The sequence below is a fragment of the Ipomoea nil genome, unplaced genomic scaffold, assembly GCF_001879475.1.
Source record: "Ipomoea nil cultivar Tokyo-kokei standard unplaced genomic scaffold, Asagao_1.1 scaffold0302, whole genome shotgun sequence".
Classification (NCBI taxonomy): Eukaryota; Viridiplantae; Streptophyta; class Magnoliopsida; order Solanales; family Convolvulaceae; genus Ipomoea; species Ipomoea nil.
In genome coordinates, this window is record NW_017616730.1 from 1,181,476 (window position 1) to 1,201,737 (window position 20,262).

General features: G+C 36.7%; 2 protein-coding genes and 1 long non-coding RNA gene across 6 annotated transcripts; 2 read left to right on the forward strand and 1 right to left on the reverse strand.

The window, feature by feature from the left end:
• Positions 1–1,437: 1,437 nt before the first annotated feature.
• Positions 1,438–14,151, reverse strand: LOC109160975. The gene is made up of 3 exons (XR_002050846.1): positions 14,141–14,151; positions 9,432–9,438; positions 1,438–1,907 (listed from the first exon to the last, which is right to left on the reverse strand). It is a non-coding gene; the product is annotated as an uncharacterized LOC109160975 (long non-coding RNA).
• LOC109160944 (heat stress transcription factor A-6b-like) lies at positions 1,856–4,028 on the forward strand. Of its 4 annotated transcripts, XR_002050840.1 has the most exons (4): positions 1,856–2,282; positions 2,716–3,541; positions 3,598–3,866; positions 3,966–4,028. XR_002050840.1 is itself a non-coding variant. In XM_019309223.1 (3 exons), exons 1-2 carry the CDS (start codon positions 1,968–1,970, stop codon positions 3,508–3,510), a joined length of 1,110 nt encoding a protein of 369 aa, XP_019164768.1. In that variant the 5' UTR covers positions 1,856–1,967; the 3' UTR covers positions 3,511–3,554; positions 3,622–4,006. The 4 variants fall into 4 exon arrangements, 3 of the variants coding, with proteins under 3 accessions (XP_019164768.1, XP_019164760.1, XP_019164752.1); XM_019309223.1 differs by having other exon boundaries at positions 2,716–3,554; positions 3,622–4,006; XM_019309215.1 differs by having other exon boundaries at positions 2,716–3,549; positions 3,622–4,006.
• An 857-nt stretch (positions 14,152–15,008) lies between the features above and the next one.
• LOC109158033 (protein indeterminate-domain 12-like) lies at positions 15,009–18,728 on the forward strand. Its single transcript, XM_019305856.1, has 3 exons — positions 15,009–15,648; positions 15,745–16,141; positions 17,545–18,728. Exons 1-3 carry the CDS (start codon positions 15,429–15,431, stop codon positions 18,383–18,385), a joined length of 1,458 nt encoding a protein of 485 aa, XP_019161401.1. The 5' UTR covers positions 15,009–15,428; the 3' UTR covers positions 18,386–18,728.
• Positions 18,729–20,262: the final 1,534 nt, after the last annotated feature.

Sequence of the window (20,262 nt, forward strand, 5' to 3'; positions counted from 1 at the left end):
GGCACTCAAAACCGAGCCCATTTACTTAGCCCTCAGAGATGAACCTCATCGCATACACTTAAGCCGAGCCTATTAATCGTTGGTTATTCTGTGATAATGCTACACGTGTATGTTCTTCCTTAGCCACCGAGACCACTGAGTGCATGGAGAACACATATCACGCATGCCAACCTCCGACATGTGTCTCATCATCTTGCCTATAAAATACCCCGTGGAGCACCTAAGAAGGGGACTTTTGAAATTTTCTACACACTATCCTTTAGCTCGGGAACCTCTGACTCATTGTCACATCATCCAAGCTCAATGACTTAAACCAACAAGCAAACTAAGTACTGGGACAGTAGCCGGAACTGACCTTATTACCGTAGAGAATAGTAGAAGCATGTATTTACTACATCAAATACAAATAGTCATTACTGCTAACTAATGCGACAATCGACAATCACATATGGTTTAAAATAACAAAACAATAATCAAAATAGGTGATTAAGCTGATAGTTCACCATTCTTGTATCAAAATGTTACAAATTTGATTATTTACAACACCCTTTCGGTCAAATTTGTTGTACACGATATTCTTAGTGTGATTTACCTCATATGCATATTCTTAGTGAATGCGAGTTTCCCTCGTCATACGAACGCAAAGACCTATCCCCAATCCTGCCCTGAAAGCATGTAGAAAAGGTAAATGACAAATGTGCCTAACTTACTTTAACAATTTTTTATTATTATTTTTTTTTTTGGAGAAATAGGGGGCTACCTAGCTAATCTAGTGCGTCATTGGTCACACCAAGCTCACTATCCATACTCAGGATGTCACGAACCTCCATTGGTGGGCAATAGAAGTCTATCCACTCGTACTGTCTTCGTGGGGCTTCCCTAGCCAACTAGTCTGCAATATCATTTTTCTCACAGGAGATATACTCAATACTAACAACCCACTCCTCCGTTAGCAATTCCCCACTCTACTTGACTAGGGTTCCACAGTGACCAAGGAGATCGAGATTTTCATTTAGCCATTCCATCGTTTTGCAGTTGGATCTTTCGCTTTCCTATAAAGTTCTCAATCACTATCCAAAAGTGTGCTATAAGTAAAATTCGTATTATGATCATAGTTAGCAATCATGATCTAAATTAGTTAATGTTTTCATACCTGACCAGTTCAAATAAAAAATGTCATTAGTTAACTACCATAATTAGATACTATAACCGACAAAGTGTAACAGTAGTAGGTGTGAAATCCTTCCTAGGAGCTTTGTGATAATGGAGATGAAGTGCGTACGGCAGGTTTCCATGATGTCACCCAATCAAATTTCATAAACTTGCGTTGAAAACCAAAGCCATTCCTTTCCACCATATGTGTGGTCCCATCCCATTCCTCCACCATATCCAATCTAGCCCACTCCCTCTTTCCCACCCCCATTATGAATTCCAGAACCTTCCAAAGAGCCTTCTCTCCAATTTCCATTCTGCCAAAACCACAAAACCGCAAATAATAAATAAATAAATACCGTGGATGGGAAGGATGCCAGGAAGTCCAGAACCTTCCATAGGTCAATTATCTTCTCTGTCCGTATATAATAACGCATAATTAACAGAAATAATTACCCTGTAAATTTCCTTAATCATTCTCTTGTTATGGAGGTGTTAAGGTTTTGCCATTGACCAACCAACTTCTTTAACGGCACAAACGACCTTCCCAAACGAGAAATCACGGCTCTCTGGAAAGCCCTTTAAAAAGTTCCCCTTTGTCCCTCCTTGTAATGCATGTCAACTTCATGCGACTTCTTCTCGAAAGTTCCTCGCTCTCTGTTTCTTCTTAATCTTCTTCTTCTTCTCCTTCTTCTCTTGTTGATATTTTGTTCCTCCAATCCACGGTCAACAATCTCTTTTGACTGCTAGTATACCTGTTAGTTGCTTTTTCTTCACAAGAAAAGTATAAAGCTTTTGCGGTAGTAGTAGTGGCGATGGATTTAGTTTACCATGTTAAGGAGGAGTATCCGGCGGGATCGAGTTCGTCGGCGGGGGGCGGCGGCGGCGGAGACCCGGTGGTGATTCCGCCGCCGCAGCCGATGGAGGGGCTTCATGACATCGGGCCTCCGCCATTCCTGATAAAGACTTATGATATGGTGGATGATCCTGGTACTAATCGTGTTGTTTCTTGGAGCAGAGGCGGCCACAGCTTCGTTGTCTGGGATCCCCACGCCTTCTCTACTAATCTCCTCCCCAGATTCTTCAAGCACAACAACTTCTCCAGCTTCGTCCGCCAGCTCAATACTTATGTAAGTTCACAATTTACAAACCTCTCTCCAGCTCAAATGGCTACAGAGTAAAATGCCTCTTTTTTCTTTTCTCCCAAACCAAGCTTTAACTTTAGTCGAAATTATAATTTTGTGGTTATCAAATAAACAGTCAAATTAACTTGATTTGCTGGCGAGTAAAATTTTTGGTTTAGAAATTGGAAAATTAAGGGTGTATTTGGTTCATGGATTTATATACCAAAGAATTAAAATCATGTGTTTGATTGACAATTTTACAAAACAAACTATGAATTTGATTACTCCTCAATTCCCTAATTAAAAATCACGTGTATCATTCCATCTTAATAATTTGTATTCATTTCATCCCTCCTCTTCTCTAAGCATTCTCTGGAAATTTAAAGGAAAGCGAAAGTATTTGATTCTCATTCCGAATGTTTTTGGGTGAATTTTGCAGGGTTTCAGGAAGATTGATCCAGAGAGATGGGAGTTCGCGAATGAGGCGTTTCTGAGGGGGAACAGGCATATGTTGAAGAACATAAGGAGAAAAAGGACGCCGAGTTCCCAGCCCGTTCCGGCGCACCAAGCGCACGCAGTGGGGCCGTGTGTGGAAGTAGGGCGGTTCGGAGTCGAAATCGACGCAGAAGTGGACGGATTGCGGCGAGACAAGCAGGTGTTGATGATGGAGCTCGTGAAGCTCCGGCAGCAGCAGCAGACCACCAGAGCCTACCTGCGAGCAATGGAGGTGAGGTTACAAGGCACGGAGAGAAAACAGCAACAGATGATGAATTTCCTCGCCAGAGCCATGCAAAACCCAGAGTTTCTGCAGCAATTGCTGGCGCAGAAGGAGAAAAGGCGAGAGCTTGAAGACGCAATTACCAAGAAACGGCGCCGGCCGATTGATCAAGGCCCGAGTGACAGTCGGGCCGCCGCCGCCATTAAACCCGAGCCCTTAGAACTCTCCAACGGAGACCCGTACGGATTCCAGGTTTCAGAACTGGAAGCCCTTGCATTGGAAATGCAGGGATATGGCCGAGCAAGAAGAGAGATAGAGGAGGAGGAGGAGAATGATGATCATGGATTTGAACAGTTTCAGAGCGAAAGCTCATATAAAGAACTGGATGAAGGATTTTGGCAGGACTTTTTCAATGAAGGATTCGATGAAGCATTGAAGGAAGAAGGTGAAGAGGGAGATGTCAATGTTTTGGCAGATAGGTTAGGTTTCTTGGGTTCAAATTCAAGTCCAAAGTAGCAACTTGGAGTCAATGTGAAATTGTATCACAGTATGGTCGCTTGGGTTCTAAGTAACAATTTGGAGTCGATGTGAAATCGTATCGTGGTATGATCGCTCTCGTTCTTGAAGAAGCGGATCGAATCATCACTCTTGTCCCGAAAGAGTTGAAGTGGGATCGTATCATCGTTCCGGCCAGCAAGGAGGGTCACATTAACTACTAATGTATTCAATCTCATGATCTTGTGACTTGTGTTTAATGCTATATAGTGTATCTGTCTTGTTCTGTGTAGTTAGGTTCCTTGCCTGAAGATGAAGCTCAAAGTAGAAACGGTAGCTGGAACTGGTTCTCATCATCTCAAATTCTCAACCCCTTGGTAGTTCTTTACATCTTTTGAATGTTTCCTGGTACCCCATTTGGGGTAATTTAGGCCTTTATTGTTAAGATTTCTTCTGGTTTTCTTGGACTTTGACAGGAAACATTCTTCAAAAAAGCATCTATCCGACCACGAAAAAACCTCGTTTTCTGGTGTTTTCAACTCCTCTTATTACCTATTTTAATGCTAATAGATAGCTAGTTCCATTTTGCTGTCCATCTGCCGCATCTCTGCCCCTTAACTCTTTGCTCTTTTTATCCTACTGCAGACTTCAGGTTTTTGCTTGGAAAGATTTTCTTGAAGCTCATCTCCTCATGTCTAAAGGTTACTATTTTAGTATGTTTACATTCAATGATACTATAAAGTATAAACTATATGTTTTTATGTCAATAAAACTCAGCACATTTAGATTGGATTCTCATCTGCATTCAAAAAAAAAAAAAGATTGGATTCTCATCTCCTCCATCTAGTCGACTCATACCTAGAAATGAAAGAAAAAAGTGCACAGTAAAGCATAGTTGGTTTCAGTACACATTCCAATAACCTTGTGGTCTTAGTGATACGAAGTTACTCTCTAGATATTCTTCATAAATCAAATAAAAGCTCACTAGGCATTACACATGTCACATTTTGATTTGAATCTTACCTCGCATGCCACATTTAAATTGGAATCTCACCTAACTTGCCATGTACCTTTAAAAAAAAATGATGCACAGTAAATAGTAGTTTGATTCCTTAGTGGAACAGTGTTTGTTAGTGTCTGATATTTGTGGTCAGGAAAGATTGGTCGGAATCAATATTTGTTGTGATTGGAGCTTCCAAATGTGCGAATTCTAGACACAAGTCTTTGAGAATGAGAAGATATACATATACGGAGTATATAACAAAGTGAATATTCTTCTGTTTCGATGTAACCCATTTCATTAAGTGCACTGGCCCATATTCGTGAAGCGCATGTTGTAACTCGTATGTTGTTTGGGCCTGCTCTAAGAAGCCCACATCAACTGTTGCTTAAAAACAAGATGAGAAAATAGTATGGAGTACAATATTGCCCATTGTTATACCATGGACCAGGGTTCATATTGCATTGTGAATCCTGATACAAAGATATTGTATCTTCAGTTAATATATTCTGTATTTACAGTTAACAGTTTTTGTACATGTAAATAAATAACTTGATAATTGTGACACATAATATGATAGCTACATGTATAGAATGTGTCAACTATAAATATAGAATATGACTTGATAATTGCTGACACATAATATGATAGTTGCAAGTATAGAAACTATTAACTGCATGTACAAAATGTGTCAACTATAAGTACAAAATCTGAAGGTTATTTTTGAATCAGGGTCTACAATGCAAGGTAGACCTTGATCCATGGTATAATTTGCCCAATATTGCGGGACAAAAATAAATATGCTTCCTTGGAAGGAGTGGTCATCCGATGGAGTGGGTAAAACAGGACTTTCGTATGATCGTATCTAAATATTATGAGTTTGATTCCTGCCAGCACTCACTTGCTCGAATCTGTCACACATAATTTTTCTAGTGCGATTTACTTCTTTTATATAATTGCCTGCTTATCCAAATATTTACACTTTCTTTTAAACAATGAAATGTACATGTTCAAGTCCATCCCCCCTATCCCACATCATATGTGTACTAACAGGGAGTTTGGTTGGACTTGGAGGGGGAGGGGGGAATTATGTGGGAAAGGAATTGTAATTCCATGGGAGTTGAATTACTGGGAATAAAGTGAGAATTTAAATTTCAGTGTTTGGTTGACAGGAATAGAATTACTGGGAATTTCAATTCCAATGTTTGGTATATATGGGAATTGAAAGGGAATAAGTAGTATAAAGTAAAAAATGTCTATTATTGTTGTTAGACATTAATTTTAGGTTAAAAAAGGAAGGGATAATTTTGACTCATCACTATTTTTTTTCCCAGGAATTAAAATCCCAGGGGGACATGGGATTTTAATTCCATGAAAATGGGGGAATTACAATTCCATGGAATTGCAATTCCCTCCAACCAAACTACAGAATTTAATGGTCTTTGGAATTAGGTAGGAATTAAGTGGGAAGGGAATTTAAAATCCCTCCAACCAAACGCCCTGTAAAAGTTCATCTCCACGGCTTCTTTCTTCTTTGGAATAAGGATCAAATAGGCCATCGAACTACACTCGAAAATGCAATCAGGCCATTGAACTCAAAAAAAGTGCAATTGGGTCCCTCAACAACACAAAATGTTGCAATTAAGCCAAAAATGACTTGTTTACCTAATGAGTAGGTTACCATATATTAAAATAATGTTTTTTTATTTTTATTTTAATAATTTAAAATAATAAAACTAAATTTAAAAAAAAAAAAAAAAAAAAAAAAAAAAAAAAACAGATTTTCAGTTTCGTCTCCGCTGCCGGAGACGAAGAACGAGTCTTCGTCTCCGGCAGCCTGGAGACGAAGAACGAGTCTTCGTCTCCGGCAGCCTGGAGACGAAGAACCTTCTTCGTCCCTGGCCGGAGACGAAGAAGGTCCATGCCGGAGACGAACCTCTTCGTCTCCGGCAGCCTGAAGACGAAGGGACACGAAGAGGTCCCTTCGTCTCTAGGCTGCCGGAGACGAAGAGGTTCGTCTCCGGCCAGGGACGAAGAGCTCTTCGTCCCCGGTCGGAGACGAAGACCAGGCTGCCGGAGACGAAGATTGGTTCTTCGTCTCCGGCGGCAAACCTGTTTTTTTTTTTTTTTTGTTATTTTAAATTTTATAATAAAATAAAAAAATTATTATTTTAAAGTGATAACCTCCACATCAGCAAGTTAACAAGTAAACAGGTTATTTTTGGTCGAATTGCAACATTTTGTGCTGTTCAGTGGCCAAATTGCATTCTTTTTGAGTTCAGTGGCCTAATTGCATTTCCTTGTGTAGTTCGATGGCCTATTTGACCCTTATTCCTTCTTCTTTTGAGCTCTGGTTTTCTTTATCTGGTGGTGATGATTTTGCAAATTTTGCCTCTTTTGTTTGCTATCGGCTTGTATTGACTAGTGTATGCCCCATGTTCTTTTGTATATATTTCTATTGGTTCTAATTCAATTTACCTGTACCCAAAAAAGAAAGAAAAAACCTCAAAATTTCAATTAAGCAATACACATATATGGATTTCAATATTGCATTTTTTTCTTAGTAATTCTTTAGAGTTAACAAATTTCCTCAAGTACTAAACCAACACTTTTGACGATAACTAATGATCAAATGTGAACACACTAAACAACAACTATTGCATTACACCATAACTATTTAAAAAAAAAAAAGTAAAAAACAAAACGATATTTCCTAGTTTCCTACAATCTTGAAAAGTAGTACCGTGCTAACATGTTCTTAGCTAAACAGATACACTATTTTTAAAAAGGTTAATAATTTTTGTGTGACGCCCGAAATTAACGTTGAACTTAAAAGGAGCATACAGTAAATTCGGTTGTAATAATGTAGCCAACTAGTCATGTTGTTCTCAACAAGTTGAATCCCCAACTCCAAAGTCCTCCACGCGGGCCCGACAGAGTATTTGGAATTATATTGTGGACCGCGGTCCACAATGCATTGTGATCCAGGCATCAAATATATACTACAGTTTCATTTTGTATACACTGCTGTTTCATTTCAACACAATTACAATTTCATTTGATAATATAAAAATGAGACCGTGTCAGTTTAGATATACTATAGTGTATGCCGTTTTGGACCATGGTCCGCAGTATAATTGTTGTCTGGAATGATGTAAATCATGATAACTCAGGTGAACACATAGGCTAGATCTTTACTTACTGCACACAAGGAACCCTCTCACTTTGAGAGGTTACTCCCACACTATTGCTCTCATAAGACTCGATTCCTGGTGATTACTCTCAAATTTCACTTATGTGACCAACTGAATTGCCATGCGGGGTGCAGCCAACTAGCCCTGAAGAGTTGGAACGTTGCTTACGATAATACCATGAAGTGTCAAGTGTCACGTCACAATTGTAAACAGCGCTGCTAGCTAGTGCCGCACATGGATCGGAACACAAAAATAGGTAGGCGAAAGCAACTGCAACTGAGCGTTAAGCAAGTTAAATTGACGCCCCAAAACGAGAAGATTACAGGAACATAGGTGGGGAGTGAGTGAGGAGATTAATGTGCTTTCATCCAACATTAATATGGAAAAAGACAAAACCAACAGAGAGATAGAGAGAAAGAGAGGGACCCTTTTTTAGTACATGCAAAATATATGAAAAAATTGAATAGTTATTCATAAACTTTAACTAATTAGTGAAGGGAAAGAACTCTTGTATTCTATAAACTACAAAGAGCGAGGAAACTTGAAACCATTGCTCTTGGACAAGTTCAACGGTATAGTGGTGAAATCGGAATACCTAAATTATTAAAAAGAAAAGAAAATGAGGATGTATTAATCAAATATTGGCATATTGCTTTTTTTTTTTTTTTTTTTTTTTTTTACAACATTCCTATTTTCACTAATGTGAGACTAATTCAAATTTAATTTGAGTTAGGTAAGTAGGATTTGACTTAATTATTTGGGGAAGACCAAATTCTTTGGACTCTTTGAATTCAATTTGAGTTACGCCCATAAAATATAACTTATTTGGACAAGGCCAAACTCAAAACTTTTTTTTTTTTTACTACTGACTCTGTTATAATGCAGTATCTGTTCATAACTATTTTTTTCAACTTACTAAAGCATAAAAATCAATATATACTGCATTCACTGAGCCTCGAACTCACAACCTCCCATATGGGAGAGCTTTTGCCACTACAACTCTTTAACATAACAAGTATACAAAAACCAAACTTCAGCTCTGACCTTACAATTACAATAACAACCTCAATTACCACTAATGATGCTTTTCTTAACACTACATTATCACCTTTAAGGAACAAGGAAAGAGGCCAAGAGTAGTGCACTTGCTAGCTAGCTGCATGAGAGAATCTTGGAATAGAAGAACCCGTGACCCAAACCTGGCCCGCACCAGTCCCATATATTCTCTCCCCCCCCCCCAACCCCACCCACCCCACCCCACCCCACCACCAGGCTGCTGCTAATAATATGCCCTCTTTCTCACTCAATAGGAAAAAAAATAAATTTATTGGCAATCATAACAATTCACAAGAGCACTTTACTCATCCCTTCTTCAGAAAAATCCAATCACAAAATTTTTAATTTCCTTAAAAAAAAAAAAAAATCGTGTAGTTGTATACGGCAAGATTGATTATTTTAACGTGCGTACGACATTTAGGTAGGATAATGCAAAGTGGTGTTTTGAATATCTTGTAAGTAGCAGCAAGCATCTATTGTACGTTGTCTTTAAAGGTGAACATATGGAACCTTATCGCAAAAGAGATTAAAGTGGAGGAACATGAATCTCAGTGGAAAGTATGGCCGTCTGATTCATTTATTTAGATCAAAGATCAGCCGGCATAGGATTCCCCCTGCAAATTAAATCGACATTTTAACTCTAAATTTTAAAAAAATATCTCTTTTTTTCATCAGCATTTTTTTTTTATCACATAACATCTCACGTTATTATTAGAAGTAGACTTCAAAAGATTCATTTATTTAGATCAAAGATCAGCTCGCATACTATGGATTCCCAAGCTGATTGACATTTTAACTATAAATTTTGGAAAATGTTTCTTTCCTCCGCATTTTTCACCCCCTAGCATATCACGTTACATTACTATTAGGACTAGATCAGACTTTAAAGATTCATTAATTTAGATCAAGGTTGAAAAAATCGCTAGGCGCCCTCTAGGTGTCTGGGGACCGCCTAGAAGACCTAGGCGGCGGGCGCCTAAAGCACCTAGGTGGCCGACCGCCTAGGCGCGATTTTTGCAACATTGATTTAAATCAAAGATCGGCGCACATAGAATTCCCCGCTCAATAGCAGTATTTTAACTCTAAATTTTTGAAAATGTTTTTTATTTCACTTGCAAACATGCTTTCTCATAGTTACTAAGTTAAATGGTCCACTAAGTTAACTCATTTTTACCAATAGAAAACATGATTTGACATTTTTTTTTTGACAACATTTGACATTGTTTAAGTGACAATAAATAAAATGCGGTAAAAATTGAAAAGTGAAGGAGAGTAACACAACACAATTCTTAAATTTTTATCTTTATATTGAACACGCTAGAAACTTAAATTGTTGGGACGAAATTAAAACCCGATCGCCCCCCATTACGACAAACGTCATTATAGTAGTTAACAAGTAATATATTTGAATCAAACAATGAGAATAACTTACAAAAACACTAGACCAAACTATCAAGTCCAACACATACACAATATTAATCCTCTACGGTAAAAAAAAAAAAAAAAAAAAAAAAAAAAAAAAAAAAAAAAAAAAAAAAACCCTAATCGATCTTAAGTAAAATTCTATGAAGAACGACAGTATAGCCCAAAGTGCCACTTGCAACTAAGGGATGTACATTCTAGCAAGAAAATTTGTGGCTCTATACTACTCACAAGTCACAATAGACATGATATATAATTGAAGTCTTGAATTTGAACTTTATTATTAGAATGAGGGTTTTAGATTAATTAGTGGGTAATTTTAGATTACAATTAAAGCTAAATAAGGTAGATTTACATATATAATAAAAGTAATGGTTGGAGAGATGGGTCCTAGATGAGCTTCTTGCATGTTGCCGGCTAGTTGCATGGTTGACACCCCACGTACTCCTTTGTCTTTGTGCTTTTTAAGTTAATGGAATTAAAGGGCTGCCATGCTTTAATTTCGTGTCACCCCATGCCGTTTCAAGAAGCCAATCCCTTATGCCTCTAACTTTTTATAAGTTTGAACTCAAATTTAAGCGTCTCTCACGTACCGTCAAAATAATGGACATATATATCGAATAAATTGAGGGATATAACTTTACTAATAGACAAACCCCCAAATGCTTGTATAACCATAACAAGTTCCCTACACCCGCTGTGACCAAAGGACCATAATGAGATAAATTAGCGTAAGTTGTTCATAGTTGATCGACTCAAACTAAGTATGTCAATAGGCCACACTCTCATTGAGAATCGAACTTCTAACCTTGTGATTACCAAGTCGATCAACAAACTGAACAACTTGATTGGGGTTGTTCATCTCTCTAACTTAGAATGTACGTTGTAAGTTGTAACATATTTCCTTACGTAAAAAAAAAAAAAAAAAAAAAAAAGAAGCTTTGGACGACATAAAACATATACCAATAATCCGCCGTACGTCGTCAATGCAGTTAACTAATTAAGGTAGGATGGAAAAAAAATTGCTTTACTATGGTTATAATTAATATATGATTCATGCATCATTTTTTTCAATTCATTCTTAGGTGGCTTTGGGTTTGGGTTTGGAATAACATAAAGTTGCATAAGAGAAAAGGAAAAGAACTTCTAAAATCTCCCATGGCTGGTTAAACATTTTATCGTAATGAATAAGAAAAATGATACCATTCCTTAAAGACAGTGAAATCTCAATCGGTTAACACGTAGATAATTTAATGGCAATACATTTAGTCGACACTACATTAATGTGTAATAACGTAACTCAAACCGTGAATCACACAAAAAAAATTATGTGCAATGAACTCCATCGAGAGAGTGTTGAAAAGAACAATTATTGAACTTGTAACGTTTTAGTATAAAATTATGTTCTACTCACTCAATCACTTCTTTTCGAGCAAATTGAACTTAAGGATTACATTTATTGGTATAATAATAATAATAATAATAATAATAATAATAATAATAATAATAATTTAGATCAGACAAAGTATGACATGGGGGAATATATATTAACATTATTAAGTGCCAACGGCCTATAGGTGGGGATGCATGAGATATAATTGTATTAATTGCTTAATAATTGAAACGTTTGTAGACTCAATTAAATTAATAATAATGAAGTTAAACATGGAATAAATTGAGTAAAAAATTAATGAAAAGAGAATTGGGGCAGGTGAAAAGGTGATTACAACCTTAAACAAACACTGCATGGGCTTTTTGTGTGTTTGGGAAACGGTATAATTGGAAGGTCAATAGGGGGTATGTAATGCGTAATATAATTCGATTATGATAGAAGTGGGGCTATTTAAAAGCTAAGGCAGAGAGGAGGGGTATGTACAGTACAGTGATGATCATCCTCATCTTCACCATCACCTTTGCCTTTAAGCTTTTATAGCCTCACTACAGCATGCAATTCAAAGTCGTCGCAATCCTTGGCTATACTTTAGGTCGTCCTTATATTTCTCATTCATAAATATCCTTAGCTAGCTACACTTTAGCTTCTTACCAACTCCCTACATACTAAGCTACCAATCGAGATTGACCCTTTTAGGGATTTGCTGGTGTCAAACGAATTAGACACAGAAAATCAGCTTAGGTTCTTCATATTTTTTATTTATGAAAAAGTTTGCAGCCGCTATTTAAAGGTGTGTTTTGGGTGACGAATTGAAGCTTGCTGTCTTGTAACCGATCACAAAAAGGTATAAACCAGTCAACGTTGCATATAACTGATTGACTCAAACCAAGAAAGTTAATAAACAGCTCAGAAGTGGAGTTGAACTTAGAACTTAGTTAGTTGCTCAAATCAAAAAGGTCAATAAGTAACTGTCATAGTTATGGAAGGTCAACTTAAAAATTTGTCATTACCAAGCTAATTCTTAACTATAACTTGATTGGAAGTTGCACTTATTATCTTCAACGTAAATGAAAAAGTTAAATTACAGTGTTTAATAACTTATTCTTCCCAAACTTGTTTAATAAGTTATTAAAAGAAAACCATGTAGATAGACTACACATCATGCTATCTATTCACATCACCTACTTATTCTATGTCCTTATATTACCTAAGAGCAACCTCATTAGTCACGTTTTTCTATTAGTTTTTTGTGAGTCTCATCATCCACTATCTCACTAAATATCAAAAACTCTTCTTTGCTTTTAGTTTTTTTGTTGACCCATCATTTTATTCCACTATATTTTAATTATTATTTTTTCTTTATTATCATTATACAAATTATAATTACAATTATTATTTTCATTATATTGAAATTAAACATGTCAAAATTAAAATAAATTTATAATTATAAAATTTCAATTATTCTAATAATATGGTATCAAAATTATATACTACATTTATAATAATAATAATAATAATAATAATAATAATAATAATAATAATAATAATAATAATAAAGATTGACAAAATTAAATAAGGAAAACTAAAAAAAAAAACAAAAAAAAAAAACAAAAACAAAAACAAAAAACAAAAAAAAAAAAAAAAACAAAAAAAAAACAGTAGAGAAGTTGGCCGTTGCACGGCCATTGTTTTTTTTTTTTAATAAAATAAAATAATGCATGCATTCAGCGTGGTCGCCGGCCAGCTATTACACATGATGAAAATTTATGAATTTATCCAAAACACATACACCCTTAGATAGTGAATGTGTATTTCTTGATCACTGAAAAATAAGCTCATCATTGGTATTGTTCTCGAATTATTATATTGGTTTATAAAGTTCGGGTTATTATTATTGGAAATACAAAATTGGAATTGTACAAAGATGATTTTTATTGAAAAGAGAAATGCATTAATATAAAACCTCTTACATAAAGTCTTATCTGTTGCAATTAATACTATACAATATATTATTAGTACTGTGTATGTAATTTAAGATCTAGATTATGGAGGTTACCCCTAAATATGACTTACCTGCCCCCACCCTACCCCACATCCCAACATTGTAATGGAATGTGAAACTGTCATTTTCACAATTAATTGGCTAATCTGATTTGAAGTGAACAAGATAGAGATTATTGCACATGTTGGTCCAATTCTTAGTCCCATACAAAAATCATTGTTGGTCCAAATAGCAGTATAGTTATTGTAAAAATGTAATGAATCATGGAAACACTGGCACCTATATTCAAATTTTAATTAATATATGTAATATTATGATGCCACCACCCCGGCCCCCTCCTTCATCTTAGTCTGCCACAATAATCATCACATTCTGTATGCCTTTTTCTACCTACTGATAATTTCCATGTATACTCGCATACACTGTCACCCCCTTTATTCACATATATAGATACACTGATAGCTCTTATAGGAGAAGTGTCATTGGGTAGTGGGTAGGGAAAAGGAAAGCAAGTATTACTGTACATACATTGCCTGCCATCTCTCTTTCTTCCTGATTATTGCATGGTGTAATAGGCTTAGCACGTTAATTTTTGAGAGTGGGAAACACTATATATATATATATATATATATATATATATATATATATATATATATATATTAATTATCAAATTAATTATAACCCATCAAAGACATGCAAACCAACATGAATGCATACAATCTTCTATATACATACACACAAACTATTCCAAGGAAGTTTGTATGCATTTATCACGAATGGAAATTATGGAATTTCCGACCACCTGAAAGTGATCTTAAATCAAATCGAAAGCAAAAAGTGGTCGGAAATAGCAACAAAGGTTTTTCCGGATACCAAAAGTGATCCAAACAAGACTTTCGATTTGATTTAAGATCACTTTCAGGTGGTCGGAAATTTCATAATTTCCAACAGTGTATATATGTACAAGTTCGCAAGTTCTCATGGGATAAGGTCAGGGGTTCTCAGCTCATTGTGACATATATATATATATATATATATATATATATATATATATATATATAAATATATATATATATATATATATATATATATATATATATATATATATATATATATATATAGGGGATTGAGATCAAATGAGAACTACCCCGGATGAGAAGGTAAACGTTATAAAAAAATTAAAAAAAAAAAACTATTTGAAAAATAATTGACAATAATTTTTTAGAAGAGTTTTTAAATACAAAATCAGGCATTATATTTTTTTGAATGCAAATCAGGCATTATATATTTATACAAAAGTAATTACAAAAATGTCACCATTTTTTCAGGAAATACTTAGCCATGCTTTTCCATATGCACAATCAACATTACAATATAGTAATTTGTAGTTCTCACTGGAGGGAGGTTTTCATGATATCCTGCCCCCCTCTCTCTCTCTATATATATATATATACACACACATATATGTGTGTGTGTGTTTTGGTTGCTGCAGAGTTTTGAACAGACAAGCTATCTCTGCAAACCAAGGTCAGATAGTGACTTTGAGAATCACATAGCATCATCTATTCTCTCATCAGCAAGTATTTTGTCTTCTTTATTTTTTAGCCAATTACTATCCTTTCAATGGATGATGGTGAGGCCTTTCTGGGCTGGGGTACGGTCTAATTATCACTGCCATCTGTTACTATATATCGAACCCTTATTAGCTGTGTGTATGTGTGTGTGTAATCTAAAACCTGGGATTCTCTAAATCCTTGTCTGCCTGTCTTACACTTGTTGTTTTTCCGGCAAGCCTGTTTACTACGATTAAAAAAAAAAAAAAAAAAAAACAGAAAGATATTTTTTCTCTTTTTTGTTTGTACTTATCTGCAGATGCTTCAAGAATTCAAACACCAAACACACCTCCTCCTCAACAAGTACCAGAATACTTCTTCTTCTTCTTCTTCTCCTTCTTCCTTATCGTTACAAGCGGCCATGTTTCCTTCTGACCAAGAACTCAGTGTTTCTGCTTTTAACCCCATGCTTCATTCTGCTATCCAAGATGAACAGCCCCAGAAGATGAAGAAGAAGAGAAACCTCCCTGGGAATCCTGGTATGTATGTTATGATTTTCCCAGTAATTAAGTGGTGCAAGTTGACTAGGCTTATTAAGTAGTTTGGTTGGACTAAATAATTGATCGATCGTACAGATCCGGAGGCCGAGGTGATCGCCTTGTCGCCGAAGACGCTGATGGCGACGAACCGGTTCGTGTGCGAGATCTGCAACAAGGGGTTCCAGAGAGATCAGAACCTGCAGCTTCACCGGCGAGGCCACAACCTGCCATGGAAGCTGAAGCAAAGGAGCAACAAGGAGAACCGGAAGAGAGTTTACGTTTGCCCGGAGCCCACCTGCGTTCACCACCACCCTTCTAGGGCTCTCGGAGACCTCACCGGAATCAAGAAACACTTCTGCAGAAAACACGGCGAGAAGAAATGGAAGTGCGAAAAGTGCTCCAAGTTTTACGCGGTTCAATCGGATTGGAAAGCCCACTCTAAAACCTGCGGAACTAGAGAGTACAGATGTGACTGTGGAACCCTCTTCTCCAGGTATATATCATCTTTTCATATCCATTCTTATCAATAATTAAATGAATTCTCGTCAATTTTAAAAAACCATTTTAGTAAACAAGTTTAATACTGCTTTTGTTTCTTCAATTTTCTAATTTTCTAAAAAAAAAATGACTCATTTCTTCAGTTACTAACCACACATCAATTTTGGTGGTTTCTTCAAAAGTAGGAATAGAATTCTCATATGCCATTAGAACAGAGGGCAAGTTTTTTGTTTTTCCTTTGCCTTCTCTTTTGTTTTATGTGTTGTTTGGTGGTTGTTATCCACAAGAGAGCGGTAAGCTCTGAGTGGGGATGTCTGCTTTTTGAATGTGGTGACAGATAGCATAGAAACAGACACCATTAATGCAAGTCCCAGTTCACTGAGATACATTCATAGATTATTTAACAAATAAAAAATAATTGCATTCTTCTAAGTATATTTTGGTTTATATTGAAAGCTAAGGAAATTTCTGGGAAGGTTAATAATGGAGGGTCACGGTGTCTGAGAACAAATGATGAATTTCTTTTTTTGTCTACCCAAAAGATACAAAAGCTTGAGGACTTTTGTACCTATGCGTACACTCATGGCTTGAGAATCTTGACGCTGTTAAATTTTCATGGAGGGCATGATTGAATCACTTCAAAAAATGTGACAATTAAGTGCTCCAATTTCACTTTCTCATAGGCAAAATGGTCTAGTCCATCATTGTACTAGTTAACATTTTTCATGAATTTCTGCAACCTATATATGTGGTCTCTAAGAACGTACAGGAATAATAGGTAGAAATTTAGACAACATTGTAGTGGTTTAGGAGTTAGTATGGTACGATGGTATGTTCTTTCACTTCTTTGTTTGTTTGTTTTTAAAGTGATCAGAAAAATTCATAATCCCTATTCGAAGTGTGCTGGGTAAATTTCACCATGTAATCCCCCGATAAAGGATTACAATGAGATAAATCAAGTTTAGATTGTTCATTTTTGACCAGTTCAAATCAAGATGGCCAATAAATTATTCTCAGTATAATTTGTAACGCATTTTTGCATGGTCGGAGAGGCGCAGATTTCGAGAAGGTGTTTGAGGCAGTGCGCTTTCGTTCATGGCCAGAGAGAAAGGGCGTTTTGCTTTGCATGCGGACATTTACATTAGACATCAGTCAACTGTCATGTCTCTATCTCTCACTCTCCCCAAAACTTACGTTAGTTTGGTCTCTCATTGGACTTTCGTTTTGACCCAACAACGTAAAATCTTATAATCTAAAAACCACATAATTGTACGTATGCCTTGAATTCTGAATGGTGATGATGGAAATTGTTTAGGATTCACCGTAATTATATGCGTTGTTCATTTGTTCATTTGATTACTGTTGTTGATCCATAGCTGATATGTATGTTTATTGCAGAAAGGATAGCTTTATAACGCACAGGGCATTCTGTGACGCTTTGGCTGAAGAAAGTGCGAGACTTTCTGCAAATTCAATATTACTCATGCACCCTACTTCCACCGCCTCGCTTACTACTGGGGCGCCGCCTAATACTGCTCAAATGCAACCCAGCTTTCATCTCAACCCTTCATCGCTCTTCCCCAACGCGGCGGTGCAGCACCACCAGCCGCCGCAGCGTCACTTTGCGAACCCGCCGTCACCGATTATGAGCGGCGGCCATATCTCTCTCAGTAGCCCTTGGGACGCGCCGCCGTCTCAAAACCCTAATCATAATCATCCTCTCCCCATGATCAAGACCGAAAGCATGAGCGTTCCGCCGTATTTTCAAGAGGCGCCGCCGCCGCTGCCGCCTCTGATGGCGTCCGGGTCGGCGGTGCTGTCGGCCACGGCGCTGCTCCAAAAGGCAGCGAGCATAGGCGCCACAGTGGGTCACGTGAACTCTAGCATGGCCCAGCTGGATAGGGGCACTGTGGGGCACGTGAACATGAAGATGGCCTCACAGGACTACCTAGGGTTTGGCACGTGGCAAAAAGGCGACCCTCTGACCAGAGACTTTCTCGGCTTGACAGCTGACCACGGAAGCACCACCGCCAATGGCAGCGGCAGGGACCATGACCACCACCACCACCGTCTGTTATCGTACGCCGCCGCAGGCGGCGGCGTTGACGAGTTGTTCCCCAGCAGCAGCACCAACAACGGTATGTATAATGATGGCGACAATTCTCTGTTCAAACACCACCAATTAAGCTTCGGTTTTGCCGCCGCCGAGACAGCCTCGGAAACATGGGGAAACTGTTGATGATCTATTATGGGACGACGAGGAAAATGAGGAGGATTCATATTCCCTGGTCGAGTTTCGAGCTTCATGCTATGAAGACACATGTTCTGTACTGTGTCGATAAAACATGAACACAGAGAAGCTAGCAAAGCAGTTGGAGATGATCTGATCATCTTCAAGAAAGAGAATGAGAGAATCAAATTAAATCATGAGCGAGTCCTTTCAATTTAATGTATTTTGCAAGAATTCAACTTTTTAGTTTTTCTTCAATTTTCTCCTCTAGCTGGATTTGTAACGTTTCCTTGGGACATTCTGATGATTACTAAGAAATTAAAGCTTGGTTTAAATTTTTGCAGTTCATTAACAATAATGTTGTCCTTCAATTTCATTGGATATAATTCTTGAAGAAAGCAGGGTAATTATCAGCTGTGTACTGAATTTTGGATGCATATATATTTCTTGAAGAAAGTACCAGCGCAGCTGCCTCTGAAATATACTGATGAGGGAAGTAGTGCATAATTGTAAAGCTAGCTTGATGCAGTCTAAAGGAGAAATGATCTGAGCAGAAACCCATTCCCTGACAAAATGCATGGGATAATTAGTATAAATATGCATGCATACTCCATTGCATATATATTCCATAATGTCATCGAATTCGGTCTCTACTTCCAATATTTCAGAGACCATGCATGCATGGCCATCATTTTCTAAGATCATGGTGTCAGCTTGTAGATGTTGTACATGATGCTAGACCTTAGATGTACGTACTGTGCATTCTAAGTGCCCACAAATCACAAATCTTTGTAGGAATAAGGTTCAAATTGGTCACCATCAATTTTAGCATGTTACATGCTTACTTGTACGGGACATTTTTAAATAATTTTTAATAAATTTTAATAATAATTTTTTTATAAAAAAATTTAAAAAAACGAGGCCGTCGTTTTTTTTTTTTAATTTTTATAATTTTTTTTAAAATTTTATTTTTAAAAATTATTAAAAATGTCAACTCGGCTGCCACGTAAGTAGGTAACCTGCTAAAATTGATAGTAACCTGCTATCCGGTGAAATTTCATACATTTGGAGTGTTCAGTGACCTAATTGCATTTTTTTTTTCGTTTAGTGACCTAATTGCATTTTCAAGTTACGTTCAATATAATGGCCAATTTGGACCTTGTTCCATCTTTTTATGCCAATTTATAGATTATATTCTCACTCGTATCTGTACACTCTGAGCACAAGTGAAAAATTACACTTAAAACGCATGCACTTCACTATAATCCGAGCAATATAATAAAAGATATTTTTTTAAAAGGGTGTCTTTTTTTTTTCTTTGTATATATGATCACAAGTTTGTTTGACCTGTAGTTAATTAAGCACCGAGGTTAATCTTGTTCATATCGATAGAACCTCAAAAGTGATAAACAACACTTCTTCGTGACTTTAATTTTAAAATAGCTCTGGTTTCAGGGATCAAACCGGCCTAAAACCACTTGTTGCATAAGCGTGTTTTTATATTAATTGCAAAGCTCTAAATCCAAATGTAATTAATCAAGATATATATGATCACAACCGGGGTGCATTTCCCTTTCCAATAAAATATTCACTAAGAGACTAGCACGGCTAAGCGGATTGGATGATGACTTTTTGACGATATTTTAAGATAACATTACTTACATTTTTGTAATTTATGTGATTTTTGTTAAACTTGATCGAATTCAATTAGATGGCATGCATTTCCATTAGCAATACAAGCTTTTGAAGCGTTGCTAGTGCTTCCCACATATAATTAAGAGGATTAAGTAAAAATCCCATGGAATTCCGATCCACAAAATTGTAATTCCAAAGCCATACTAATCATCAGTCCACGGGAGTGTTTAAAACTACATTTAATAAGATAG

Excerpts from the sequence above, each read along its gene's own strand:
- LOC109160944 (XM_019309223.1), top strand. The coding sequence starts at position 1,968 with ATGGATTTAGTTTACCATGTTAAGGAGGAGTATCCGGCGGGATCGAGT. Across the intron at positions 2,283-2,715 it reads TCCGCCAGCTCAATACTTAT|GGTTTCAGGAAGATTGATCC; the intron begins GTAAGTTCACAA and ends TGAATTTTGCAG.
- LOC109158033 (XM_019305856.1), top strand. The coding sequence starts at position 15,429 with ATGCTTCAAGAATTCAAACACCAAACACACCTCCTCCTCAACAAGTAC. Across the intron at positions 15,649-15,744 it reads AAACCTCCCTGGGAATCCTG|ATCCGGAGGCCGAGGTGATC; the intron begins GTATGTATGTTA and ends TCGATCGTACAG. Across the intron at positions 16,142-17,544 it reads TGTGGAACCCTCTTCTCCAG|AAAGGATAGCTTTATAACGC; the intron begins GTATATATCATC and ends TGTTTATTGCAG.